General features: G+C 43.9%; 1 protein-coding gene across 6 annotated transcripts in view; it reads left to right on the top strand.

Annotated features, from left to right (window-relative positions):
• DLGAP5 (DLG associated protein 5) overlaps nucleotides 1-26,978 on the top strand; it is a 57,030-nt gene that overhangs the window by 14,524 nt on the left and 15,528 nt on the right. For all 6 annotated transcript variants that reach the window (XM_075926248.1, XM_075926250.1, XM_075926247.1 and 3 more), the window contains 7 exons: nucleotides 10,397-10,489; nucleotides 13,532-13,628; nucleotides 19,421-19,522; nucleotides 20,692-20,765; nucleotides 24,763-25,067; nucleotides 25,835-25,974; nucleotides 26,067-26,190. In XM_075926248.1, coding sequence (XP_075782363.1) covers nucleotides 10,397-10,489; nucleotides 13,532-13,628; nucleotides 19,421-19,522; nucleotides 20,692-20,765; nucleotides 24,763-25,067; nucleotides 25,835-25,974; nucleotides 26,067-26,190 — 935 coding nt within the window. The remainder of the gene's footprint in view (nucleotides 1-10,396; nucleotides 10,490-13,531; nucleotides 13,629-19,420; nucleotides 19,523-20,691; nucleotides 20,766-24,762; nucleotides 25,068-25,834; nucleotides 25,975-26,066; nucleotides 26,191-26,978) is intronic.

Genomic DNA, 26,978 nt, shown 5'->3' with positions numbered 1-26,978 from the left:
TTCTTTTGTCAATATAGTTAAACGAGATTCCCAAACAACATAGGCTATAATGCAAAAGGGGTCTCCTCCGAGTGTAAGGTATGTCTCCGTAGTGTTGGCAGTTGCATAGTGTTCTCAGGGATATGATTTATTATTTCTCTCCAACCCTGTCCTCCAGTCCGAACTAATATAGCCATAACAGCAAAACGTTGTGGGTACACACCAGTGTTCCCTCTAATACTTTCATCTATGTATGGGTTGAATTTTCTTATGTGCAATAACAATATTGGGGTAATATGTGCATGTGCACTACTAATACAAGCAACAAACCTAGATATCTGCTATATATTGTAGAGAGGTTGTCTGTATGTCCATCAATCTGTGAGTCCATTTGTTCAGCAACTCCTCCTAAACAGTAAGCCAGGACCACCAAATTTGATCCGCACTTTTCTCTTATAACTTAAAGCAAGGCCAGGGTTTGATTGTGCCAGAACAATGAGATGGGTATGGAATGCAATTGTTTCACAGAAAATGGAAAGGGAAGGGAGTGATAACAGGAACAGTTATACTCACAAATGACTACAGGGAGGCAGCAAGCGCCCCAGCCCTGGGGAGCCCCCACCACTCCAGGTCAGCCAGAGAGTAGCCGGCAGATGGCCTACAGAGCCCCCAGTCCCGGGGAGAAGCCAGCAGGTGGCCTGCGCAGGCCCTGCTGATCTGGGCCGGACTGGACCCAGGCAACACCAGGAAAGTCTTCTAGTAATATATATTTGCAAACAGTTCATAGGTGTGAAAAAAGAAAATATTAAAAAAAGGATAATTAACAAGGTGCGCTGGATAAGATATTTATTTAATAGAAAAATAATTAATACTGCCCTTGGAGTGCATGTATTTTATCATCCATCCTTTCTAACAATCCAAGCTAGTAAACACACCAAAATGGGATATAATGAAAACACTTCTAAATAAAACAATGTCATGGCCATTAAGCTAAAGCATAAAAAATACACACCAGAAGGCTAATTTAGTAATTTATTCTTGTCGTAAACGACTAAATCTTCAGGGAAAGCTGCTCTCAAAAAATGAAGCATTTGCCAAAATGCTACCATGCTATGGACTTTTGTAGTTCACAGAACTATGCTTCTTGCATACCTGTTATCTCAGCTTTAAGATGCTAAGCAAATCTGAGTCAACTAGAAATAGTCATGCTCTCATTGCAAATATTAATACAATATTTTCTGATACTGGAAAATAAAGTAAAAGGCATTCACTCAGGCTTATACAGTTTCTCTGTGATGTCAGCTCTTAATGTGATTAACAGGTAGTAGTCCTGTGGCACCTTAGAGGTTAACAAAAAAAATATAGTATCACGAGCTTTTGTGGGTAAAACCCACTTCATCTGATAATGCTCACACATAGACGAGTAAAAATGAATAATAAAGTGACAGCAAACAAAACCACAAATAGGAGATAATACTACTGAAAATACAAAGTGAAGTAAAACATCAGATTGTTGCTTAGGGGTATTTTAATTGCGTGTTTAGAATCCATGCTATTCAAGAGCAACAGAGACCTGTAACAAACAGTAAAGTTCTGGTTAGAAATTTTCACATTGTGTGAGTCACCAACTCAAAGAAAAGAAGCCCCGAAACACATTAGCACCTAGCTTCACAGTTTGCTGACCAATCCTTGTTTCAGAGAGCTTGCAAAAAAGGTCTTCATCCTACAAAACATCTACCACCATATCCAGTGCTTGCTACTTCTGAATCAATGGGCATACTCTGAAGAGCCAGAAATATACCAGATAGTAAAGATGTGGTCTTAATGGTTTCCAATACCTCTCCCCAAACAAATTCTAAAACTTAATGGAAATCATTTGTCTGGAATCCAACTTAAAGTCCAAACAGGATGCAAGGTAAAGTACTTCCAGTTTTAATAATTTACCATATATTAATTAGCAGGGCTCGACAAATCAGTGAATCTGCTCGCTCGTGGCAAGTAGATTTCAGCCGGTCACCCCGTTGACCGGTGGCGCGCGCACATGCAAAATGCGGGTCTAGCACATGTGCAGTGCAGGGCTGCCGAGTAGATTTCGCCACGGTTTGTCAAGCCCTGTTAATTAGTAACATTGAATTTTTTTTAAAAGAAACTAAGATTATAGTTTTCAGATATCTACAACACTCCAAAAGAATTATGTTAACAGAATCCTTTTCTTAAACCATTAAGACCTATGTAAACTTTCTTTGAAGTGTAATTGTGCAAATGTCATGAGTTAGGCCTATCCTCATTGTTTTGCTCCAGTATTCCTTCACTAAAGCCTGAATCCTGCACAACTATGCATTGGAAGCTCCACCTGCATAACAGTTTGCAGGATCAGTATCTAAGGCCTTGTCTACCCTACCAAGTTTTGCCCACAAAACTTATGTAGACACCCAAAAGTTCTGAAAACAAAAATTATCAGATGGTGTTCGCATTTGCTCCCTCTCTTGGCAGATCATGTCAACATTGGGGGTACCTGCATGAACAGTATGAGCAATGCACTATGAGTATGTATCCCACAGTGCAGTTTTTTGTAAAGGCAAAGCTGATAACTGCACATCTTGGGATTTCCATAGCCTCCTCTGCTGCCAGGAGCAGCAGCACAGCATTCTGTCCCTCCTCCCCCTGCAGTGCTGAGAAGGACAGTAGAGATCAATGATAGAAATGTAGCCGTGTTAGTCTGGTGTAGCTGAAACAAAATACAGGACTATGTAGCACTTTAAAGACTAACAAGATGGTTTATTAGATGATGAGCTTTCGTGGGCCAGACCCACTTCCTCAGATAAAATAGTGGAAGAAAATAGTCACAACCATATATACCAAAGGATACAATTAAAAAAAAGTGAACACACATGAAAAGGACAAATCACATTTCAGAACAGAAGGGAGATCGGGGGGGGGGGAAGGAAGGTAAATGCCTGTGAGCTAATGGTATTAGAGGTGATAATTGGGGAAGCTATCTTTGTAATGGGTAAGATAGTTGGGGTCTTTGTTCAGCCCCCTGCGGGGGGGGGGGGGGCTCGCTGCAGGGAGCTGAACAAAGACCCCAACTACCTTACCCATTACAAAGATAGCTTCCCCAATTATCACCTCTAATACCATTAACTCACAGACATCTACCCTCCCCCACCTCTAATAATATTAACTCACAGGCATTTACCTTCCTTCCTCCCCCCCCCCCCCCCCCCCCCCCCCCCCCCCCCCCGCATCCCCCTTCTGTTCTGAAATGTGATTTGTCCTTTTCATATGTGTTCACTTTTTTAAATTGTATCCTTTGGTATATATGGTTGTGACTATTTTCTTCCACTATTTTATCTGAGGAAGTAGGTCTGGCCCACGAAAGCTCATCATCTAATAAACCATCTTGTTAGTCTTTAAAGTGCTACATAGTCCTGTATTTTGTTTCAGTAGAGATCAAAACATTGAGCATAGCAATCAGAGCAGGCATTGTGAGATACTGGTGGAACAGAAGCCAGCTCTGTTGACAAAATGAATGGTAGTGTCTACACTGGCTCTTTGTAGATAATAAAGTGTGGAGAACAGAAAAAAGTCTACCGAGGAAGTTTTTTGTCAGCAAAACTGGGAGATTTCCTGACAAAAGTCCCATTGCAGTGTGTAGGCTCTCACTGTTGTATCGCAAAAGGCAGTTTTTGGCAACAAAACTTGATAATGCAGATGTGGCGTAAGAGAGTAAATAACATAAAAGCAGCTTCTTAGCAACACCAACTAAAATAAAATCACAGTTCTGTCTTTTAACCTTGGATTGTTCTACTTTACTCATAAGATGGCTGCAACAGAAAGAAACAAGTATTTTTTTTCAGTTTATTCTGAAAATGACAGCAGTTCAGAGCCTGATCTTGAACTTATGAAGGCCTCACTCCAATTTAATCTAATCCGCACTCTTTAAAAATACTCCAATAACCTCGGCAGAACTCTAGGAAGAGGGCAGATTATTAACACTTAGCTACAAAAGCAGACTAAATGCTTTATATTAGAAAAACACCAATACAATGAAGTCGGATCCTGCATGAAGATCTGCTAATGCAGAATCCCTCGGCCTTTTTTACCTCTTCGCTCTGAATCTGTTTCCCTCCAATCGAACTAAGGCTATATCTACACTGTAACTTTACTGTGCTGCAGGCTTTCTGGCTCAGGGGTGTGAAAAAACACCCTCAAGCACAGCAAGTTACAGTACTGTCAATCCTCAGCAGGGCTCGACAAATACACTCGCCCGCTCGCCTGTGGCGAGTAGATTTTACCAGCTGGCGAGTGCAGGGGCGGACTGGCCCAGTGGGCAGTTGTGACTGGCTGGCGGAAGTCTGCACTACAGGCAGCGCGGCCCCATCCATTCTGCCGGCCGCCGGAGGAGCAGAGCGCCGCTGGGAAGGGGGAAGAACAGTGATTCTTCTTGCCACCGGGCTGCCTGTGTGTAGCTCTGGCGTAAGGAGGCGGGGCGGGATGCCAGGATGGCGTGACATGGCCCTGCTGATTTTAAAAGGCCGTGGCAGCTCGGCTCTGGTTGTGTGTTCCTGGGAGCTGGCCTGCTGGCCCCAGCCCTCCTTTGTCTCCGCGCCGCCAGTTCCCCACGCTGCCCCTGCACCCCAGATCCCCTGCTCTCCCTCTTCCCTGCGACCTTTTGGCTCTGCGCCGCCCTTGCACCCTGCTCCCCCCGATCCCTGCCCCCCCAGCTCTGTGCTGCCCATTCCTTGCCCCTGCATTGCCCCTAGACCCTCTGACCCTCCCGTTCTCTGCATCCCATTCCCCGTGCCTCCACCGCACCCTGCTCCCCCCCCAATCCCTGCATCTCTCTGGCTCTGCCTCCCGTTCCCCGCGCCACCCCTCACTGTTTCCTACACCCCTCTGGCTCTGTGCTGTCCCTGCACCCCCTGTGGGTCGGGAGTGAAGGGTGCTTGTCCATAGGGAGGAGCTGGACAGGGCAGGGAAAAGGCTGCTGTAACCCAGCAGCGAGTGAAAGGGGGAGTTCACTTGAAGCGCCTTTGCCTTTATGGAAAAAAAATGAATGAAAATGCTATTTGCTATTTATAGGACTAAAGTACCGGGACAAAAACAAACAAACAAACCAAAAGAACCCAATACAAACATGTGTAAAAGACGACAAAGGGGGGGGGCATGGCCAAAAATGTTTTGCTTGGGGCAGCAAAAAACCTAGAGCTGGCCCAGGGGAAGGGGCTGGGCTGTGGGGAGGGGAGGGGAGGGGAGGAGAGAAGAGGAGGTCAGGAGATGAAGAAGATGAAAGGGGAAGGCACCAAGGGACATGGGTGCAGGAGAGACAAATGCCAGGGGGCCAAGTGCAGACAATGAGGAAAAGGGCAGGAGGGGGGAGGTGTCAGTGGGAGGGGGGACAGGGTGATGCTGGGAGAGGAGAGGGTAAGGGCACTGGGGCTAAAGGGGGGAGGGGGAGGTGCTGGGAGAACGCTTGAAAGAAGCGGTGGGCATGAGGAAGGCTGGGATGGAGCAAGGCATCTGTGAGGGCACGGGTAGGAGAGTAGTGAGGGGGTGGTTATCAGGGAAAAAGAGGGCAAAGGGGACAGGGGCAGTGAGGGAAGGGGGAGGCACCAGGAGGGTGCAGGTGCCAAGGAATTCTGGGGGTGAAGCCGAAGGGGAGGGACCAGCACCAGAGGAGAGAGGCAGGGCAGGTGTGTAGAGGGAGGTTTTAGGAGAGGGGATGAAAAGGGGTAGCTCAGATGATCAGAGGGGGGCTACTGGAGGAGTGGGCACAGGGGGGAGAGAAGGGCTGGCGGAGGGGGGCAGGTCTCAGGAAGGCTGAGGGCAGTGAGAAGGGCAGGAATCAGGACAGCAGAGGATGGTGAGGGGTTGGGGGGGCAGCAGGCACCAGGGGAGCTGGTGGAGCAAGGGGAGGAGACATGGCAGCAGAGAGAAAAAGTAGAAGTTTATAAGATATTTATTAATAACTTGGGTGATATTTATTAATAATTTATTAGTAATTACTGTTCTTATTCTTATTAGGAATTTATGTCATTAAAAACACTTTGTGGGGGAGGGTGGCGAGTCCCTCCTTTGTCTGGCGAGTAGGGTTTTCCATAATTTGTCGGTCTCCGATCATCAGTATAAATGGGCTTCCAGCACTGGGAGCTATGCTCCTTGTTTAGGTGATTTACAAGACTGGTGCCATGGCCATACTTTCACTTTAAAGTGTAGATGAAGCGTAAATTTCAGCCTAATCATTCTAACATCTGGCAGGTGGCCACCTGTCAACTGAAACTCATCATGGGCCAAAGCAAGCAAGTGCTTCCTCCTTCCCTGCTGTGGTTTTTTGATCTGAGGAAGTGAGTCTGGCCCACGAAAGCTCATCATCTAATAAACCATCTTGTTAGTCTTTAAAGTGCTACATTGTCCTGCATTTTGCTTCAACTACCCCAGACTAACACGGCTACATTTCTATCACTATCCTGCTGATACTGGGTGAAAAATATTTTGCTGTAGAGCTACAGACGATTCACTGTTTTGTGTCTGTTCTATAATTCTATCAATGAAAAATAGCAGTGCTGCTCTATTCCTTCTCCCATTGTCTTTTTCCTGGCATATTTCAGGTCTTGTAATTATATCACCAGTCATAGTTAAGACAACAAGAAAAGGGAAGATATGTTGGACTAAGCTCACTGATGCATTAATCAAATAGAGTTTCCCTAGCACCACATCCACTATGTAGCCACATTCCACCCAGGCCCAAACCTGCCCGAAAATCTTCCCACCTCTCAAGCCTTCCCAGGAAGCCTGCTCTCAGAAAGTCCTGTGTCTCTCCCCAACAGATGTTGCCCAGCTGGGGTTGGTATGCTGAGAGAGTCTGACTCTTGCTGCACCCTAACTGAGAATCAAGATTCCCCAAACAAACTCTCCACCTCTGCCAGCACCCCCAGCACTCCCCTCCCCACCAACTCCCCCATCTACCCTGTGCAGCCCACTCCTCCAAGCACAGGCTGGGGTTAGGGAGGAGTCCCTGTATTTCTTGCAGGCACCACCAGTAGCAGCCCAGCTGGGGCTGCTGCAAGAGAGCCTTACGCTCACTGCAGTCCAGCTGGGAGTTGGGAGGTCTCAAACAATCTCCCCACCCTCACCTCATCCCCCACCCCCCTTCATTTACCTCCATGAAGCTTACCCCAGCCCAACCTGAGGCTGGGAGAGTGTCCTGTATCTCTTTGGCAGTGGTGACCCAGCTGGGGTTGCTCTGCTGAGAGAGTCTGAGGTAGGGTTGTTAAATTTCAATTAATCAGCTAATTGAGTAGTAGATGGAATTTCCATCAACTACTCGATTTGTCGATGTGGGGGAGGGCGCTCGCTATTCCGCTGCCTCTCTCCCTTTGAAATGCACAAGAGCTGCAGGCGACTCTTGTACATTCAAAGGGAGAGAAGCAGAAGTCCAGCCAATGCGAGAGGGACTGTTTCAGTCCCTGCTCGCACCGTTTTCCTGCCGCTCTCTGCCTCTCCTGCTGGGGGTGAATCTGCTTTTAAGCCAGCTCCCTGTAGCACATGTTCGTGTTCCCACCCCTTGCTGCTCCCTCTGATAGAGGCAGCAGGGGGGTAAACGACTAATCGAGTTCCTATTTGATCACCTGATAATTTGATCATTTGCTTATCAGGTAATTGACTAGTCACTTACATCGCTAGTCTGAGGCTATGTCTACGTTGACGAAAGTGCTGTCAACATGCAAAAGTTGCCAAAAGTGCAAAATGGTCAAACAGATTTTTCTGGCTCCTATTGTTGACATTTCATGGCCATGTTGCTAGCATCCTGTTGACAGATAGTGTAAGCATCACACAGTGCAGTGTTGTGGAAAGGCAGAGCTGATCACTGTGCTTCTTAGGATTCCTTCCTAGCTCTCTGCTTAGCATGGAGAGCTCAATGTAAAAGCACCACAGCAGTCTCTCCAGCTCTCCCTTTGCAGCAGCAGTCTGTGTGCTGCTGTGTTCCTAGCAGGGCAGACAGAGGCATAGCGAAGGGGGGCAGAGGGACAGTTGCCCCCAGGCGCCACACTGGGGGGGCACCAGGCTGGGGTGGGACTGGAGCACATGCTACTCTTGCCCACCTGATTCTTTGAACCGAGACCCAGGAGCTGCAGGCTAAGTGTTGCTCCCAGCTCTCTCCAAACTGTAAGCTGAAGCAGCCAGCTGGGTGGGAGGAGCAGTGGTTTTAGAGGTACCTTCCTCTGGTGCCTGGCTCTGGGGGGAGGGGAAGGATGAGTGCACGGGGGGGCTGGCTTTGGGGCAGGGATGATTGTGTTATACTTAAAAGTACTGCATGGGATCTTTTTTTGGGGAAAAGGCAAAATGCCACATTTATTGGTAATACACACATCATATAGGAGTCAACATTTACATGCATATAATAAAGCACACCCATGCACACACCCACCATGTCTTGTTTTTACCAGTAGTTGTTCCACTTAACTGCTGGCCAGATTAGTTAGGTGGGGGAGGGTTGAAGCCGTATCAATACTCCCATGTTGACTGCAAAATGCCTTAGAGTTGTATAGTGTGTTCCCTCTCATGCAGAGTCATCATATGCATATGTAGTTATTCGTCTATGGCACCTTCTTCTGGGTGGTTTTTTTTTTTAATGCTTCCCCATTCACCTTCAAAGAGGAAGCTTCCAAAAGCAGGCGCTTGCTGCTTACTCCCAAGGAATCCATAAGTCCAGTCTTCTTCAATGAGCCCGCTTCACAGGTCCCATTGTTCATAGGTCCCATAGCAAAGGTGGAGTACAAAGTCTACAAGACACAAGGTTTCTATGTAAAAAGGCTTAATACAAAGTTTCTATGTTCTGTAAAAGTGTACAAAGTTTCTATAAAAGGACTTAATACAACAAACTAAATACAAAACTAAAAGGACTTGATACAAAGTTAAAATAAAAAAAATTCAGTGAGAAAATGATTAATACAGAGATTAATGAGATTTACCTACAGTTGCATTGGAATGGAGGGTGCCTGGCTCTGGAGCAGGAGTGAGTGCATTGGGTTTACAGTGGAGTCTGGATTAACTGACACCCGGTAATCTGACACTCCACTTTATCCGACCCTGCAGCTCCCGGGGACTTTGTCCCCGGGAGCTGCAGGGTCGGATACAGCATGGGCCAGGAGAACGGCCCCACTTGCTGCCCCATCACTCTCTAGGAGCAGCTGCTGCCGCTCCTACCGGGTATGAAACAGCCCCAGCAGGAGCAGCAGCAGCTTCTCCTAGAGAGCAAGGGAACAGCTGATGCTGCTCTGCTGGGGACAAAGCGTCCCCGGCAGGAGCAGTGCTCTCTACAGTAGAGTCCGTATCATCCGACATATTCGGTAATCCGACCATGTGTCGGTCCCGTTTACATCGGATGATAGGGAATCTACAGTACTTATTTTTTTTTAAATAAGATATACTTTATAACACAAGGAAAAGCCTTAAAAATAATAATCTGGTAGCACTTTAAAGACTAACAAACATGTATATCAGGCATGTCAAACTTGAATCTCTCTGAGGGCCACACAAATGAAAACTGATAGCTTTCAGGGATACCAAAGAAAATGTACTTCTATAGGAAAGTTATAATTATTTATTATTACAGATTATGTTTTAGGTATATTTTATAATATTTTTTCAGGTCTTGTTTTAATATAACAATCATTTGATGTGTACAAGTATTTTCCTCATAAAATGATTTTTAATTTAAATATAAATTTAAGGTCGTTTAAAATTTTTTATAGGATACATAACTTTTGTTGAAATAAAAACAAGTATAGACCATGGTCAACCAAACAGAACAGGCTTTTGTGAAAATTTGAGATACTTTGTAAGTCTGAGATTTTGCATAAACATTATTTTTGCAACTTTGCCTTGGCCCCCAGGTGCATAACACCCTCGCTACACCTCTGAGGGCAGAACAGGAGCATTCCAATTATTTGTTCTTTGTTTTCCACTGGTGGAAGACAGTTCTCTCGATTAAAACCAACAGCAGAGTCAACATTGACGTTGTCAACAACAAAGGGAGGGGAAAAGAAAAAAAATCTCTGATTCTTTCCTCTCCTGGCCGGAGACTTGCTGGGAGTCAGGACACCCCAAACTCCCCATCCCCACCTCACTGACCTCCACCAACCCCTTGTGTCCCTCACTTACTTCCACCTGCTCCCGAATTCCCTTATCGCACCTTCTCCAGGGTCCAGCAGGCTCCTAATTGTGGAGCCAGCCTGTGTGGTTGAATTAATTAGGTGCCTGGGCCTTTATTACTTCGTGCATGGCCTCCAGGTGCACGTTACAGGGTGCTATGGTGTACACCTGTTCTTAGTACGTCAAAGCCTTTTCTTAATTGCTGCAACTCGGGAAAGGAATATGGCTAACTTCTGTTTTTATTTTGGGATGTTTCTAGGCTGCTCCTACTTCTTCTGTGAGGATTACAAGATCAAAGGCAAAGAGCCAAGCGGAACAAACTGTTACATCTGCTAGATCTCAGCGCTCCATGGTTTGTATTCTGTGGGGCTTTTTTTAAACAAATTGAAATAATTAGATGTGCGTAATAACTGTGCCTTTAAAATCCCTGGGTTTGGGTCCTATATACTTACATTCAAAATTTTATTGCCAAACAGACAGTTCTAACTATTGGAAACCAGCTTTATGGATAAGGGTAGAAACACTTTCTTATAGTCTCAGAGGGTTGATTGTCACAGGGTGTAACGGACCAGGATGGGTCTGGGCGCTGCTAAGGGCATCTGCTCAGGGTGAATTGCTCAAAACCAGGGCTACTTACCAGTCACACCGAGCACGTCAGCTGCCAATCCAGCCAGCAGGAAGCCTCATGAGCAAAAACCCCTCAGGCACCCCAGCTCTCCCTGTGACACAATCAGTCCTGGGCCTACACACAGGTGAGGGATTATAAAATCTAATCTCACCAACTCCGAACAGATCCTCTTAGTCCCAAAGAACCAGCCACAATTCCCAGTCAGTTTACACTTTGGATCTTACCCACAACAGCACGCTGAGCCAGTCCTTTAGCATCTAAAATCTAAAGGTTTTTTAATCAAAGAAATAAAAGGTTGAGAGTAATGTTAAGGAGAATGTTACATACATCAATCACCAAGCTCTTGATGCAGGCTCTTAGCAGAGATGTTACAAACTGCTAGCTTAAAAGTCCAGGGTGTATATCCTATGTCAGGGTGGATCAGCAATCCTTTCCGACTCTCTGGCCCTAGCAAGGCTGTATCTGGGGTCAGTAGCAAGATTGAAGACAAGATGGAGTCAGCCTCTTGGCACCTTTATATTCATTCCTGGTGTCTCCCAAGCTGGAGCTGGTCACATGATGGCATGTTTCACATGCCAGCAGCCATTATGCCGTGGCTGGTTTGCAGGTTTCCAGATGCATTCCTCAGGTGTGTATTGACCACCCTGAGAGTCATTGTCCCTGGAACCGTGCTAATTAGCATAGTCATTCATTGGGCATTCCTTCCTCAAGACAGGCAATCCAAGCCCATTGCTCTGTCTCAGACAGAGAACGTTCACTGTACCAGCACAGAGCACACATTCATAACTCCACATACAAGCACATGAGTAGCATATGCAGATTCAGTAGAGCATAAGCTTCCATTTGACACCTCACATGACCCTCACCAAATTTGGGGCAACCCTCCCGCCTCCGTGGGCACAGCAGTGATCTGTCTGCTCACTTTAAAATCCAGTAACGTGACACATGGTGCTTCCTGTTCTTTTTCCATCAAAAGTACTTTCTTAATATTTTTTTTCATAGAAAACAATTGCTCTACTTACCCAGGGATGATAAATGATGGAAACAATCCAATATCTGGTACTCTGTGGGGGGAAAAAAAATTGAAAATACCTGTACTAGCAAATAATGTAGTTTATAAACGTAGAATTTTTTTATATGTAGTATAGTTGTAGCCGTGTCAGTCCCAGGATAGTAGACACACAGGGTAGGTGAGTTAAGACAGACCAACTTTTATTGGTGAGATAAACTTCTTTCTTTCAGAAGAGTTCTGTGATTCAAAACCTCTTTCTCACCAACAAAAGTCGATCCAATAAAAGATGTTACCTCTCTCACTTTGTTTCTTTAACTTGTTTTTGCTCAGTTAATCTTTCCATGTTTTAAATTCTTCCTTTCTCCTACCAAGTCTTTCAGTAGCAAGTACTTTGGCTTGGAGAATTAGTGAACAAAGATGAGCCATGCATATAGCTCTCTAAAGATAAATAACCTTTCCTAGCCTATATTTTCTTATTCTGCATTACTTTCTGGCTTCCTGTTATGATGACCACTCTGGACCCCAGTGTACCATACATGTTTACTTCTACAAAACAGGACATGGATTTTTATGTTCTTGTATTGTGGAACAAGATTTCTTGGTATTTAATGTCTCATTTGAAAGGTTCTCACGTTACATTGCATACTATTTATTTGACCTTAAGGATGAGGGATTTTGAGTCAGCTGGGATCTAGACCATTTCTCCAAGGATTCTAAAATAGCAAATTTGATGCTTAGAATGCTAATCATTCCTTGCTTTAGTCTGCATATTGCTTTGATAATTTTCAGTGACAAAACTAGTAACTGTCAACTTAGTAGTTGTACAATCTGAAGTGAGAGGCCTCTTCAAGAATGTTTAAAGACTGGACAAACGCAAGTATCCAACTGCAGCCCTGGACCTTTATATACTGTTTACGTGACACCACGTTCTACCTCATGACTTGAATCTTTATGGACTAGAATATTTTGTACATTTCAGATACAGTTAGTTTTGTCACCTTTCATTAATAACTTCTCTGCTTTGAACTAGCAATGTAAGCGTAACCATTTAAATCATTAATGGATAAGCGTTAGCTTATCCGTTTCTGTTACGGTTACACAATTCGCTGACTGCCGGCCCTGCTCCCAGGGAGCCAGCTGTTGCTCTCCACTGCAGGCCTTGCAGTATAAACTTTATATTGCAGAGCAGACCGCACATAGAACTGTTAGGAGTTTTAGCAGTTATATGCTTACCTTTTTACGTTTTTTTAACATCCCTATTTTGAACAACTTATTCAAGGCTAAAACATTAGCACTGTATACTTTGAGGGAAAACTTAATTTGAAATAATATTTGAAAAAGTCACACTGACTTTCGTCTTACATAATGTGAACTTACATTTGAAGAATCTCTACTCATAACTGCCACAATATGTAATATTAAAAGTTTTCTGAGAATTGGCATCTAACTTACACTATATGTGCATAAAGTTCTCTCAGAAATCAGAACCCAGTTCCAGAAACCCAGTTCAAAGACTCACTTCACTATTTACCCATCCACTTGAGAAACAGTCAGAAGTTTAATTTAAATGTGTGAGAAGTGTCTAAAATAAGTTTTGTTACTTTAATCTGTCATTTTAAATGCTTAAGTTCAGAGTAGAGCAACACTAATCAGGGCTTTCTAGAAGAGGTACAAAAATAGTGTGAAGAAGGGGAAGGAATTAGATGTGCTTGTTTTTAGAAAGGTGGAGGTTTCACAGCCTATATTCTTTGTAGATCTATGCTGACCATGCTACAAATGGGCGTAGCATGCACCCACCCCAAACTGGATGCAAACAGGCATGTGTGGACAAAGTGACTGAAAAAAAGAAAGGTACGAATGTAAAATGTCTTGGCATATGAAAAAGGACATTGGGTTAAAAGGTTATAGCATTGGGAAATGGAGTGTCTAGCATACTCTTGCCCATGAAAAAGTTAGTTTTCAATCAACTTTACTTTTTTCCTATTTGCATTGTTTATTTTTTTTGATACTTCCCTTTTCTTGAGCAAAATGGACTGCTCAGTTTCACTTTGTGAAAACTGCAGGAGATATTATTGTTCAAATTGACCTGTTTTAAAACTACTCAGTTTATAAGCAAAGTTTTTAGCTTTGAAAAAGAGCCCCAAAAATAACTAGTCCACGTGATTTCAACTTTTTTTAGCACAGTTTGGCAAAAGACTTGAAATACAGCCAAGTTGTTATCCAGTCCAGAGTAGGTTGCAAATTAGGCTAGTAAAAAAACAGTGAAATGTTTACCAAAAAAGCTGCTGAAAGAATGATAATGTGCAAATGTAGGGGTTGTCTACTAAGTAGTGTGTACTAAGCAAAAATCTGTCCATAGAACATCATGTTATTGAAACAGGAGACACTTTAGAGAATACAGATGTTATAATATAGAGACTGGTTTTGCAACTGTCATATATCCAGTGTAGTCTTTTTCTGAAAGAAGATAATATTATGATGTACGAATGAGTGTGTTCAAACTGAAATCCCTAAGTGGCTCAACTTGTTGAAAAGTGTTTCTGAAGAGAGCAGACTAAATGACCTACAGATAAAACAATTTTCCTTGTGTAATATAGGAGGCTTCTGGAGGCACTGCTGAGAGGGTCAATTCAGGGCAAATTGTTTAGAGACAGGGCTACTTACAGCCTAAAACTGGGGGGGGTCCTTTAATATAAGGCACACTGAACCAGTCACAAAGAACACTTCTGTTTGCCACACTGGCTAACCAGAAATTATACAAGCAATTCCTTTAGACCCTCCAGTTTCCCCTCTGACACCACCAATACCACTCCTTATATTGATGAGAGGTTATGCATCCCTAAGGACTAGCCACATTCCCAAGTTAATTTATATCTCAGATCTTACCAAAAAGAAAAATACTTACACTGTACCAATCCTTTAGAATCTAAAATCCAAAGGTTTATTAATAAAAGGTTGAGAGTAAAATTTTTAAAGGAATCAAATTACATACACTACAGGCAGTCCCCGACTTACGCGGATCCAACTTATGTCGGATCCGCAGTTACGAACGCGGCTTTTCTCACCCCGGAGGACACGGACTGCGGGACTCCCGCCGCCCGTGTACTCCAGGGCGAGAGAAGCTGCTCCGCGTTTCCCTGCTCTGCAGACCAGGAAGACGCGGAGCAAAGCCTTTGAGGGGCTCGAGCAGCCGGGCAGCCCAGGCGCGCCTGGGCCCCGCAGCCCCAGCCCCTCCGCGGCTTTGTAAAGCCGTGGGGGAAGCCGGCAGCGGGACAGCCCAGGCGCGCCTGGGCGGTCCCGCTGCGGGCGTGCTCCAAGGCTTTGCTCCCCGTCTCCCTGCAGACCAGGGAGATGGGGAGCAAAGCCGCGGAGCACGCCCGCAGGGGGACAGCTCAAGTGCGCCCGGGCTGTCCCGCTGCGGGCGTGCTCCAAGGCTTTGCTCCCCGTCTCCCTGGTCTGACCAGCAGACCAGGGAGATGGGGAGCAAAGCCTCGGAGCACGCCAGCAGTGGGACAGCGCGGCGCGCCTGGACTGTCCCGCTGCCCGCGTGCTCTGCGGCTTTGCTCCGCATCTCCCAGGTCAGCAGACCAGGAAGACGGAGCAAAGCTGTGGAGGACTTGGGCGTCCCCATCCCCGTCCCCCTGGTGCAGCTAGTGCCCCCCCCCCCCCCCCCCAGGAGACCAGGCTTTTCTTGCCTACCCCTGGGGTAGAGCAGCTGGGGGCTGCCGGGTTGGTCCCACAGTGCTGCTCCGGACCAACCTGGCAGCATCCCAGCTGCTCTGCCCCAGGAGTCCTGATTCAGCCGCTGCTGGTCAGTTTCAGCAGCGGCTGAATCAGGACGCCTGAGGCAGAGTAGCTGGGGTGCTGCTGGGTTGCTCCAGTAGTGCCAAGGAGCCGCGCTACTGGTGCAACCCAGCAGCACCCCAGCTGCTCTGCCCCAGGCGTCCCCAAGTCAGCCGCTGATCAGTTTCAGCAGCAGCTGACTTGGGGACGCCTGGGTTTCTTAAGTTGAATCTGTATGTAAGTCAGAACTGGCGTCCAGATTCAGCCGCGGTTGAAACTGATCAGTTTCAGCAGCGGCTGACGCCAGTTCCGACTTACATACAGATTCAACTTAAGAACAAACCTACAGTCCCTATCTTGTATGTAACCCGGGGACTGCCTGTAGTTGCAAAGTTCTTGTTGCAGGCTTGTAGCAGAGATGGAAAAACAAGTCTCTGGAATACATCCTTTGTTAGGATGGGTCATCAGTCCTTTTGGTCTCAGTTCATAGCAAAGATGCTTCAGAAGTGATGAGCTGGAATGAAGACAAAAATGATTTTTTACTCAGATTTTTGTCAAGCTGCATTTAGAAATTGTAATTCACCTAAAATATGCACATACAGCATTTTAATATTGCTTTATTTAAATGATTTTAATAGGTGATATTAAATACAGATTTTAGCATACTTTGTCATACATTTCATTGTAAATAGATTTATTTTTGTGTATAATTTAATTTTGAATACACCAATATGTTTTATCCACTCAGTTCCTAAACAAAAGCGTTTTGTCTGAAAACTGTATTCAAAGATGTAAGGAAAGATGACTTAGTGGTTGACAGATGTTTGGGCTGTGGGAGGTCTGGATTTAATTCCAAGCTTGCCATGTACTTCCTGTGTGAACCTGGGCAAATCACTCTTCACCAATTCCTTGCTTGCAAAATAGGGATGTAAAAAAGCGTTTAAAAAGTAACCATGAAACCATTAAAAATCCTAGGGTATGTCTACACTACAAAGTTAGTTCGAACTAACGTCCGTTAGTTCGAACTAACTTTCATAGGCGCTACACTAGTGCTCCGCTAGTTCGAATTTAATTCGAACTAACGGAGCGCTTAGTTCGAACTAGGTAATCCTCATTCCACGAGGATTAAGCCTAGTTCGAATTTACTAGTTCGAATTAAGGGCTGTGTAGACCCTTAATTCGAACTAGTGGGAGGCTAGCCCTCCCCAGGTTTCCCTGGTGACCACTCTGGCCAACATCAGGGAAACTCTACTGCCCCCCTCCCGGCCCTGGACCCCTTAAAGGGGCACGGGCTGGCTACGGTGCCCGTGCCAGGTGCAAGCCTGCCAGCACCCAGCCAGCAGACCCTGCACCTGGCACGGATCGAGCCACCCAGCCGATGCCCCCCAGCCCTCCCCCTCTTCCCAGGACCAGGCTGGCGGCTCCCGGGAGCTTGCCCGAGACCGCAAGAAGCGGGCACCCGCCTGGGCTAGTGCAGACATCGTGGACCTTGTCCACGATCTCCGCACAAGGCACAGGAAGGTGGCCGGCTAGGGCAGGAGAGCTGCCAGCCTGGCCACCCAGGAGTAGGTGTGCATGAAAATCAAGGGGGTCCACTGAGACCCCCGACCCTGAGCCCTGAGCTTACGATGGCCGTCCTGGGTCAGACCAAAGGTCCATCTAGCCCAGTAGCCTGTCTGCCGACAGCGGCCAACCCTAGGGACCCTGGAGGGGATGGACCAAAGACAGTGACCAAGCCATTTGTCTCGTGCCATCCCTCTTCAGCTTTCCACAAACCTTGGGCAGGGACACCACTCCTACCCCCTGGCTAATAGCACTCCATGGACCCAACCTCCATGACTTGATCTCACGTCCCTTTAAACTCTGTTCTAGTTCTAGCCTTCACAGCCTCCTGCAGCAAGGAGTTCCACAGGTTGACTCTTTGCTTTGTGAAGAAGAACTTTCTGTTACTAGTTTGAAGCCTGCTACCCATTCCTTTCCTTTGGTGTCCTCTAGTCCTTCTTTATGGGAACTAATGAAGAACTTTTCTGTATGCACCCTCTCCATCCCACTCCTGCTTTTAGAGACCTCTATCCTGTCCCCCCTCTGTCTCCTCTTTTCTAAGCTGAAAAGTGCCAGTCTCTTTAGCCTCTCTTCATATGGGACCTGTTCCCAACCCCTGATCATTGTAGTTGCCCTCCTGTCTCCCAGCCTCTCTCTTCCCCTCTCCCACCTCCTTTTCCCAGTCTCCCCCAGTTTTGTTCAATAAAGACAGATTCCATTTTTGAACACAATTGTCCTTTATTTTGTACATCAAGAAGAGGGGCTAGGGAAGGGTAAGTGGAAGGAGGTGAGGGAGGAATGGGGCACGAGCCCCCGATGGGGAGGACTGGGCTGGCTCTGCGGGCTTCTGGGGGTGGAAGCTCTCCTGCAGCCCCCCAGTTACCCCCTCTCCCCAGATGCCAGCCTGCGGCAAGTGCAGCCGGGCTGATGGCCGAGTGCTGTGATGTGCCCAGTGTGGGCAGTCTGGGCAGTCCAAGCCAGGACTGCTTTGCAAGTGGGGCACCCCTGAGAACTGTCTGTCCGGGGTGGGGGTCGGGACCCTTTAAGCACAGCCCGCGGCTAGCCTGAGACAGCAGCTCCACGCTCTAAGTCCTCCTCTGATGCCCTGCCGGCACTGCTTCCGGCCATCCTTAAGCCCGGTTCAGGGTCCACTTAATGTGGACATGCTAGTTCGAATTAGCAAAACGCTAATTTGAACTAGTTTTTTAGTCTGGATCCGTTAGTTCGAATTAGCTTAGTTCGAATTAACTAATTCGAACTAAGTTAGTTCGAATTAACGTTGTAGTGTAGACATACCCCTAGAGATTACATGGTTACATGTGCTGTGGGCTCTGAAGTATAAGCTTTAACTGCACAGCCCGCAGCATGGAGCAGCAGCCAGCTCCCTGGGAGCAGGGGCAGCAGCCGAGAACTGACTCATGCCAGCAAAAACTTTTAACTGTAACGGAAACTCATAAAGCTGATGCTTATGAGTTAACCAAATTAAATGGTTAAACTCTTAACATCCTTACTCCAAAATGGGGATAATATTCAATTTTTCTTTCTTTGTCTTGTTTATTTGGATTGCAAACTGTCAGGACCAGGGACCCTTAGGGTGCGTCTACATTGCACCACTATTTCGAGATAATTAACGTTATTTGGAAGTAACAATGCTAGTGTCTACATAGCCATTCTGTTGTTTTGAAATAGTTTTCAAAAAAAGGGATAGTTTATTCCAAAATCTGTAAACCTCAATCTACGAAGAATAACGTCTATTCCAAAATAGCTATTTCAAAATAAGGCATGTTTAGATGCTCCACTGCTGCTATTTCGAAATAGCCCCTCACCAGGGTCATTCTAAGTTATTCCTCCCCAGTGGCTCCTGGGACTTTAACTTGAGATAGCAGGTCTACATTAGGGAAGCCGTCCTCAGAGGCTTCCCTGCAGTGTAGACATTCTATTTCGAAATAAGCATGCAGTGTAGACATACCCCTACTGTGTATATGCACTGTGTCTAATAAGATGGGCTTGGTCTCATGTAGGGCCTCTAAGCACTGCCATATTGCATTGTGAGGCTTTGCGTTGCCTTTGGCACCTTAAAGCACAGGCCTAATGCCAGTGTTGATCTCTGCCCTAAGTGCTCTGGGAGCACTGACTGCATTAGCATGAGGAAAAGTCTGGAGATTTGCATCTGGTGTTGATGCCGATACATTTACCACTGGCTTTTACAAAACCAGAGATTTGGGCCTAAATTATTGATTGATAATTTGGCTTTAATGTTGATTCCTTGCAACATTATGGTAACATGTCTTGGGAATTAATAATGATATTCCTTGCAGTGGTGGTGCAACCTGAAGTCTCTACAGCCTCCACTATAAGAATTACCAGAGCAACCTCAAGTGCTCTGACCAAACAGAGGTCAAAGCCAGCTACTACCATGCGTAAGTGAAACAAGAAAACTTCTCTAGTCTTGGTGTTCATAGAAAAACTAATTCAATTTGTACAACTAAGACTTAGTGTTCAGAGGTGACACAGGTATCTTACTATAAATTTGCCAGAAAGGAATGGTCTAAATATTGGAAATCAGTAATTTCTCCTATGAAATCAGGCCTTAAAACTGCACCCTCCATTTCAATGTTTATCTAAATATGTAAAAGTCAACATTAGAGAGTTGGGAGCAAATACCATAATATGGAACTATCTATTTTGTATGTTAATTAAAGGCTGACTGATTTGTGCTTTTTCTTACCTGACTTAATGTCATACGAGTTGATTGATAACAATTAAAATATTATTATCCAGTAAATAAAAATAAATACTCCATCTAGGGTCAGGGCTGTTCTCTTCATTGCCCAGTCTTCAGTGCTCTGTGGAGACAGAAATGTTTATTAAAATGTTATCCTTTCTTGTCTTCAAGATAGTTTATAGAATGTAATACTTTCTTTTATGCGCCCATTATGCATGGAATGTACCCCTGAATTAAACAGGCCACTACCATTGCTGTGATTGTATGGATGACTAACATCAAGTAATCATGCATGAGTTGAATCCTAGTAAGTTCATGTGGCAAGAGGAAAGTAGATCACATTCTGGACTCAAATTATTTGACAGTGTCACTTCAATCTCTCAGGAAATAGTGTCATGTTTATTTATCTACTCCTTGTCTGTAATCATTGTAATGTGCTATTAGTTTTTACTTTTTTGTGTATTCATGGCTACTTAAATATAGGGATGTTAAAACAGTTAACTGGTTAAATGATAGTGTTTAAACCAGTTAATTATTTTAACGTAGGACCTGCCGCTTCGTCCTGCTTTGGCTATGGGGTCCTGCCACTGGACCTGCCACAGCCATGGGGGTCCTACTGTGTTTTTGGTTCCACTAGCCCTGCCAGGCCCGCTGTGGTCAAGGCTGCTCTGGCCCAGCTCAGGCTGCTTTGGCCCTGCTCTGGCTGTCAGTGGAGTTAACTATCAAAGGCTAACTGACCGATAAGCATACTGGTAAGCCTTATACTTAACAGTTAATTGGTTAACATCCCTAATGTAATAATTTGCAACCTTCTAATGAAAGATGCTGTATAAATAAGTTTTAACTGGCATAGAATCTGTTCAGTCTTAGGTAATGAACAACAAAAAAAACCAAGTAGAGGAAAACAGCAAAAAGAGGGCAAAGCTGACAGCGTAGAGGTAATGTTACTTAATAATTGTAAACATGAAAATTGAGCAAAAGTATTAACAGATGCAGGAGTGTCTAGAAAAAGCAATTGTACTATGTAGGTACTGCATTTAAAATAGCGACTGTTGCTTTGTCTCAAGTCTTCACTGGTCTGCTTGCATCTTGCAAGTTAACTTATAACTATGTTTGCACTGTTTTAAATTTTCGTATTGATATTTTTATACTCTTCACATAGTGAAGTTTTAGAACTCTCCAATTACAACCAAACTTTAAATATAAGATGTGAGCAATATAAATCCAATTTTGGTATTTTTATTTAACAGACCACAGCCCCTCGCTATTTTGATCAGAAAATAGTTTACTATAAACATGTTTTTGATGAGTGTCATACTGTTTTATGCTTGTAATTGACTTCTGTAAGATAACACTTGACTGAGCTGAAAATTTTAAACACTAATGTGACTATAGAAAAGGCATGTTCAAATAACTTTTATTGTGATAAAATGTACATTGTAATCATGCTTTTTGAAAACTCCTATTACTCCAAAATGTTTTGGAGAAGTTGTCTAATTCAGATAGTCCATGTGCGTTGTCAACACCTCTGGCCAAATCTTGCTTGCTTAAATATGTAACCACTCTATTCATCTGAAAAAGTGGGTTGTGCCCACGAGAGCTCATGACACAATCTACATTTGTTGTTAGTCACTAAGGGTGCTGCAAGACTATTTGTTGTTTTTTAAGTTTTAACAGTGACTTAGGTACTAGTCCTCAATCCTAATTTAAATTACTACAAAGGCATTTATCTGGAATATGCCGATATTTACTTTCTATATGCATACATAAAACTTGTCATAAAAAATCAAAACCTTGTTTCTTACCTGCCGCTTCAAAATTCAGCATAATACTTCATTCCTCACTGAAAACAGAGCCAGGAGTTAAGTAAAACCGATTTTGAATTGAGTGAACAAGTGTCTGGACAAGCTTTTTGTGGTTAGATAACTGAACAGAATTTCAGAAGTTGTAGAAATCATCTTTATGTTGAGAATTTCAAAATAATCTTTCAGCTTTCTGTGCCATAAATTTAGCCCACTGCAAATTAAGACTAGACTGAGTCATCCCAACTATAATATGTTCTTATTAAGGTGGATGCAGATGTGCATTCCACTCAGGTGTGCTGGAGAACTTTGCCTAGTACCTATATGGATGATGGTACCTCCCTGGGTTCTTAAAATGGTGCCCTCCAACTCCCCTCAGCTTCTCATCACCTGAGACTAAAATTGGAGCATTCACTGTTGTTTACCTTATTATGTTTCTCAGCTTTTTGGGGCCTTTATTATATAGTTTAGTAGTACTCTAGGGTTTGGCAAAGTAGTTAGGATAGACAGTTACATAGGAAAGAAAAACCCATACAAGCAACTTAGGCTTCTGGGGCTCCACTGTGGGGTTCTTTCATTGCAGGGTAGATTTCTGGACTTGGGCTGAAGCCCCAGCTTTGGGATCCTCCTACTGCTCAAGGCTCTAGCGATTTTTTTTTTCAATGTAGTCATAATTAGAGTTTAACCCAAGGGTTAAACTTTGTCAGTTATGTGAGGTGGTTGTCCCCAGTAATGCTCCCACACACACACGGGGATGTGCCCCTTTTAAGATGTATCAAGTCATTTAAAAAGAGAATGTAGGTGGTGAGTTTCAGCACCTTCTAGGTTAGGCCACGAGGCCTGCTTTTGGCACCAGGAACCAGAATTACTGTTCCGCTTAACAGTAGAAAACCCTCCACTATGGCCTAATTTGGAAAAGTGGAAACATTTTTCCATTTGGTGTCTAGCCCAGGAAATTCAACTAATGCGATCCTACATTTAGTAAGTCCTGGACCACTTGTTATATGGTCAGTCCTCTGGTCTGTGTTTCAGTTTGAGGGTCCATGTGGCAGTGATTCGGGCATTTTATCCTGAAGTCCAAGAGAAACCAGTTTTCTTGAACTCCACAGTAGTCAGATTTCTGAAAAAGGGCATTAATCTCTTTCCACCAGAGAAGGAAGTGGGATTTAACACTGTTGGACTCCCTTGGCAATTTGTTCTTACTCTCCTGGGCAAAAGACAGTTTCTTGCAGGAATAGCTTCTGCAAGAGAAGTTAGTAAGCAGGCATGCCCTAATGGTAGACCCTCTGTATACCCAGAATAGTGATAGAAATGTAGCCGTGTTAGTCTGGTGTAGCTGAAACAAAAGACAGGACTATGTAGCACTTTAAAGACTAACAAGATGGTTTATTAGGTGATGAGCTTTCGCGGGCCAGACCCAGTCCCTCAGATCAAATAGTGGACGAAAGTTGGCACGACCATATATACCAAAGGATACAATAAAAAAAATTAACACATATGAAAAGGACAAATCAAACTTTGGAAGAGAAGGGGGATGAGAAGGGGGAGGTAGCTCACAGACATTTACCTCCCCCCTCTCATCCCCCTTCTCTTCCGAAGTTTGATTTGTCCTTTTCATCTGTGTTCATTTTTTTTATTGTATCCTTTGGTATATATGGTTGTGCCAATTTTCTTCCACTATTTGATCTGAGGAAGTGGGTCTGGCCCACAAAAGCTCATCACCTAATAAACCATCTTGTTAGTCTTTAAAGTGCTGCATAGTCCTGTTTTTTGTTTCTGTATACCCAGTTTTTCAAGGACAAGATTGACTTGAGACCTTGTCCTGAATTTTAATCTCGGGGGGGAAGGGGGAGGTGTCAGTATTTCATCTTAACCAGATTGCTTACTTACCTATATTTTTTTACAAGACCACAGTCAAATGGTAATGAATGGTGTCTTCATTCCTTTGATGTGAAACAATGCATGGTATTTTACTTGGGAAGAACTAAGCCATTTTGTTTCCTTATATTTGTTTTGTGGATTACAATAGGATCAAATGGTCTGTATACATATGGATAACATCCTGTGTTATAATGGCTTATGGGATAGCTCAGACCTCACCTCTGCAGAGATTAAGAGCCCATTTGATGAGGTTCCAAGTGATACTGATCTCACTTCAGTGAGATTTATTTATTGAATATTTGCAAGACTGCTACATGGTCTTCTGTACACACTTTTACCAAGCATATGCTGTTCTGTCTGCAACGAGGGCAGATGCGAATTTTGGGAAGGTGGTCTTCTTGTTGCTCTTTAAGGAGACCTCAAACCTCACCGCCTTTTGTCTGAGAGTTATCTGATGGGAATACATATCTGCAACTGCTCAAAGAAAAGATTATTACTATCTGAACTGTAATTCATATTCTTTGAGAGATGGTTGCAGACTTGTATTCACTGATCCACCCTTTGTCCCCCTCAGAGTCTCAATTCTTGACATTCAGTAAAAAGGAAGTGATGGGGAGCAGTGCAGCACAGCACTGCCCTTAAATAGCCTGGTGAGAAGCTGAGGGGTCAAGGTCACAAATACCATCCCTTTGGGTTCAGCTAGGCAAAGTGCTCCAGGTTTGATACACTTGGCATGCACATACTCGAACGGAATACACATCTGCACCCACATCTTAAAGAACAGTTGCAGTACAAGTAAGTAACTTTCTTTCAGGAACCTAGTGCTGTAACTTAGGTTAATGATCTTTATTCTGTCTATCGTTTGGCTTATGTGTCGAAGTATTGTCAGTACATTAATCCTGGAATATCACTAATATGTAGGCACAACAGGTGAGTTGAAGACTAGTCTCAAACCTAAATAAGCAAGGGAACTCATTTATAATAAATAATCCTTAAAAGGGATTAGATTTAAATTTAGTCTTTGAGAGAATTTTTTCACACATTTTCTTGATTTATATATGACTCCAGCTACTGTTCACTTCTCTTAATGTACTGATTTGTTCCAGAGTTCTGTAGGTTACCTAATGATTAAAGTCCTGTAATACTTTCAGTAATATAGACTAATGTTGACATAAAAGTGACAATAACCTGAACTGTATTTCCACTAAGAACTGGTTTAAACGTTTGCTGTGTCTACATTGTGCTGTTACAGGCACATAAACATGAAGTGGAAGGAAATACTTTGATGCATCAATTAACTGAAGTCCCTGTCAGTAACTCTAAAAATCCAGCACCAGTAGATGTTCATCATGAAGACACCCTGCTGGAAAAGGAAAACATCTCCGTGACAAATGTTCCAGTTCCAGTGAGGCAGAGAACACGTTCTTTTGCTCCCCAGAACTTTGTGTTTCAGCCCCTGGATGGTTTAACAACTTATAAAGTTGCACCCATGAGTCCTTCCCAGGCAAATGCATTTTTGACTCCCAGTCTATCCTGGAGCCCTATGAAAATTGAAGTGTAAGAACTCCCTCTTCTAATGACTTAGCTTGCACTACAACTTAGACCTTGTGGATGAAAAGGGGTTTAAATTGCAATGGCAGTTCTGCTGTAGAAACCGGTCCAATATTAAACTATAGCAGCATGTCAGTTGAAGGGTATCTTATATTAATGAAATGATTTCTGATCGCTACCCACAAAGCCTATATCTTACTGTGTAGTGGTAAATGAAATCATAGTCTATGATCATGTGCTTTTAGAAGTAGAGCTCTCTGCAGTCTTCTGATATACAGGCAGTCCCCGGGTTATGTACAAGATAGGGACTGTAGGTTTGTTCTTAAGTTGAATTTGTATGCAAGTCGGAACTGGTACATATTGTAGGGGAAACTCTAGCCAAACTTTTCTCCAGAACTCAGTTTTATTCTCCCACACCTCACTTCCCTCAGTCCTTTATTCTCAAGCTGAGGTGTCTGCTGAGAAAAGCCGCTCCGCATCTCCCTGGTCTGCTGGGGGGAAGCAGCTAGTGCGGGGTTGCCTCACCCCGTTTGTAAGTAGGGATCCAATGTAAGTCGGATCCATGTATCCCGGGGACTGTCCTGTATGCTATGAAATACACACTTGTGTTTTTTAGTAAAAATAACTTGAATTCTTAAGGCACATATTTTTAACATTTTAGACTTGATTAACTACACTTAAAAAAGCCTTGTTCCTATAATTTAGTATATTATTAGCCATGTTAGCCAATTTTAAGGCATGCCAACTAACTTTTTAACATTTCTATTCCATAGTGATGATTCTAAAGAAGAATCAAGGAATGCTATGGCACAAGGGTGTTTGTTAAAAAGTCAAGCTTCACTTGCTCAGGAAGGGACTGATAAAGGCTTTCAAGAGCAGCAAATTACTACAAATTCATTGAAAGTGAAGAATGGTATAGTATTGTGATTCACATTTAATTTATTCTCTTCCTTGTTTGGCAAATGCAATGTCCTAATGATCACATATCCTTCATATATTTTTCAGAATGTGCCTCAACCAAGCAGCAAGAATCTATGCAGAGTTCAAATGAAACTATTCCAGTGTCTGCAGATATCCCAGCAATTGAAACCAAAGTAGGAGAAACAGATCATGATGTACCTTATTTCAGGTTTGTATTAAGAGTAGCTTCTTAACTGACTTAGAAGATTTCAGAACAGAGCACTAAATAGTAATAATTAGAATGTCCATAAAACACAATCTTAAGTCACTTTAAATAAACAGTAATAACAAAAAAAGGAAGACATTTTCATGGTAGCTGGGTAGTGAGTCATGTTTTAACTCTCACAGTGGCCTTTCCTACAGTCCTTATTGGCAGTGACAAACCATCCTGTGAGTATTTAATATGCAGTAGATCAGTGCCTTCAGGTTTGTCTTCACTATGCAGTGGATCAACACTGTAGCAACTGATCCACAGGCAATGCCATCCATCCGCTTAGACATGATAAATCAACCTCTGAGTGTTCTCCTATTGACTCCGGTACTCCACCAAGATGACAAAAGTAAGCAGAGTTTATGGGATAATAGCCCTTACTGACCTTACTGCATGGAAGACACCATTTTAAGTATGATGACTTCAGCCACGCTATTCATGTAGCTAATGTTACTTATCTTAGATTAATGGGGGGGGCATAGTGTAGACTAGGCCTTCATCTTTCTACCAAGCAGATAAGCATCACTATTCTTTGTTTCATTTCTAGTTTATAAACCTACTGAATTGAATACAGACAGAATTTGAAGTGAAGAAGGCTGTCTCCTTAACCCAAGGAGAGCAGGCTTGAGAGAGTTCCTCTTTGTATCAGTCTCCAAGACTAGCTACTTAGAATAGGCGTTCTAGCTTGCTGTATACCAGGGGAGTCCAAACTTTTTTCAAAGAGGGCCAGATTTGATGAAGTGAAC

Source organism: Pelodiscus sinensis, chromosome 4, assembly GCF_049634645.1.
Source record: "Pelodiscus sinensis isolate JC-2024 chromosome 4, ASM4963464v1, whole genome shotgun sequence".
Lineage (NCBI taxonomy): Eukaryota > Metazoa > Chordata > Testudines > Trionychidae > Pelodiscus > Pelodiscus sinensis.
Note: the sequence above shows the minus strand (reverse complement) of the source record. Positions and strands in the feature narration are given on the sequence as shown.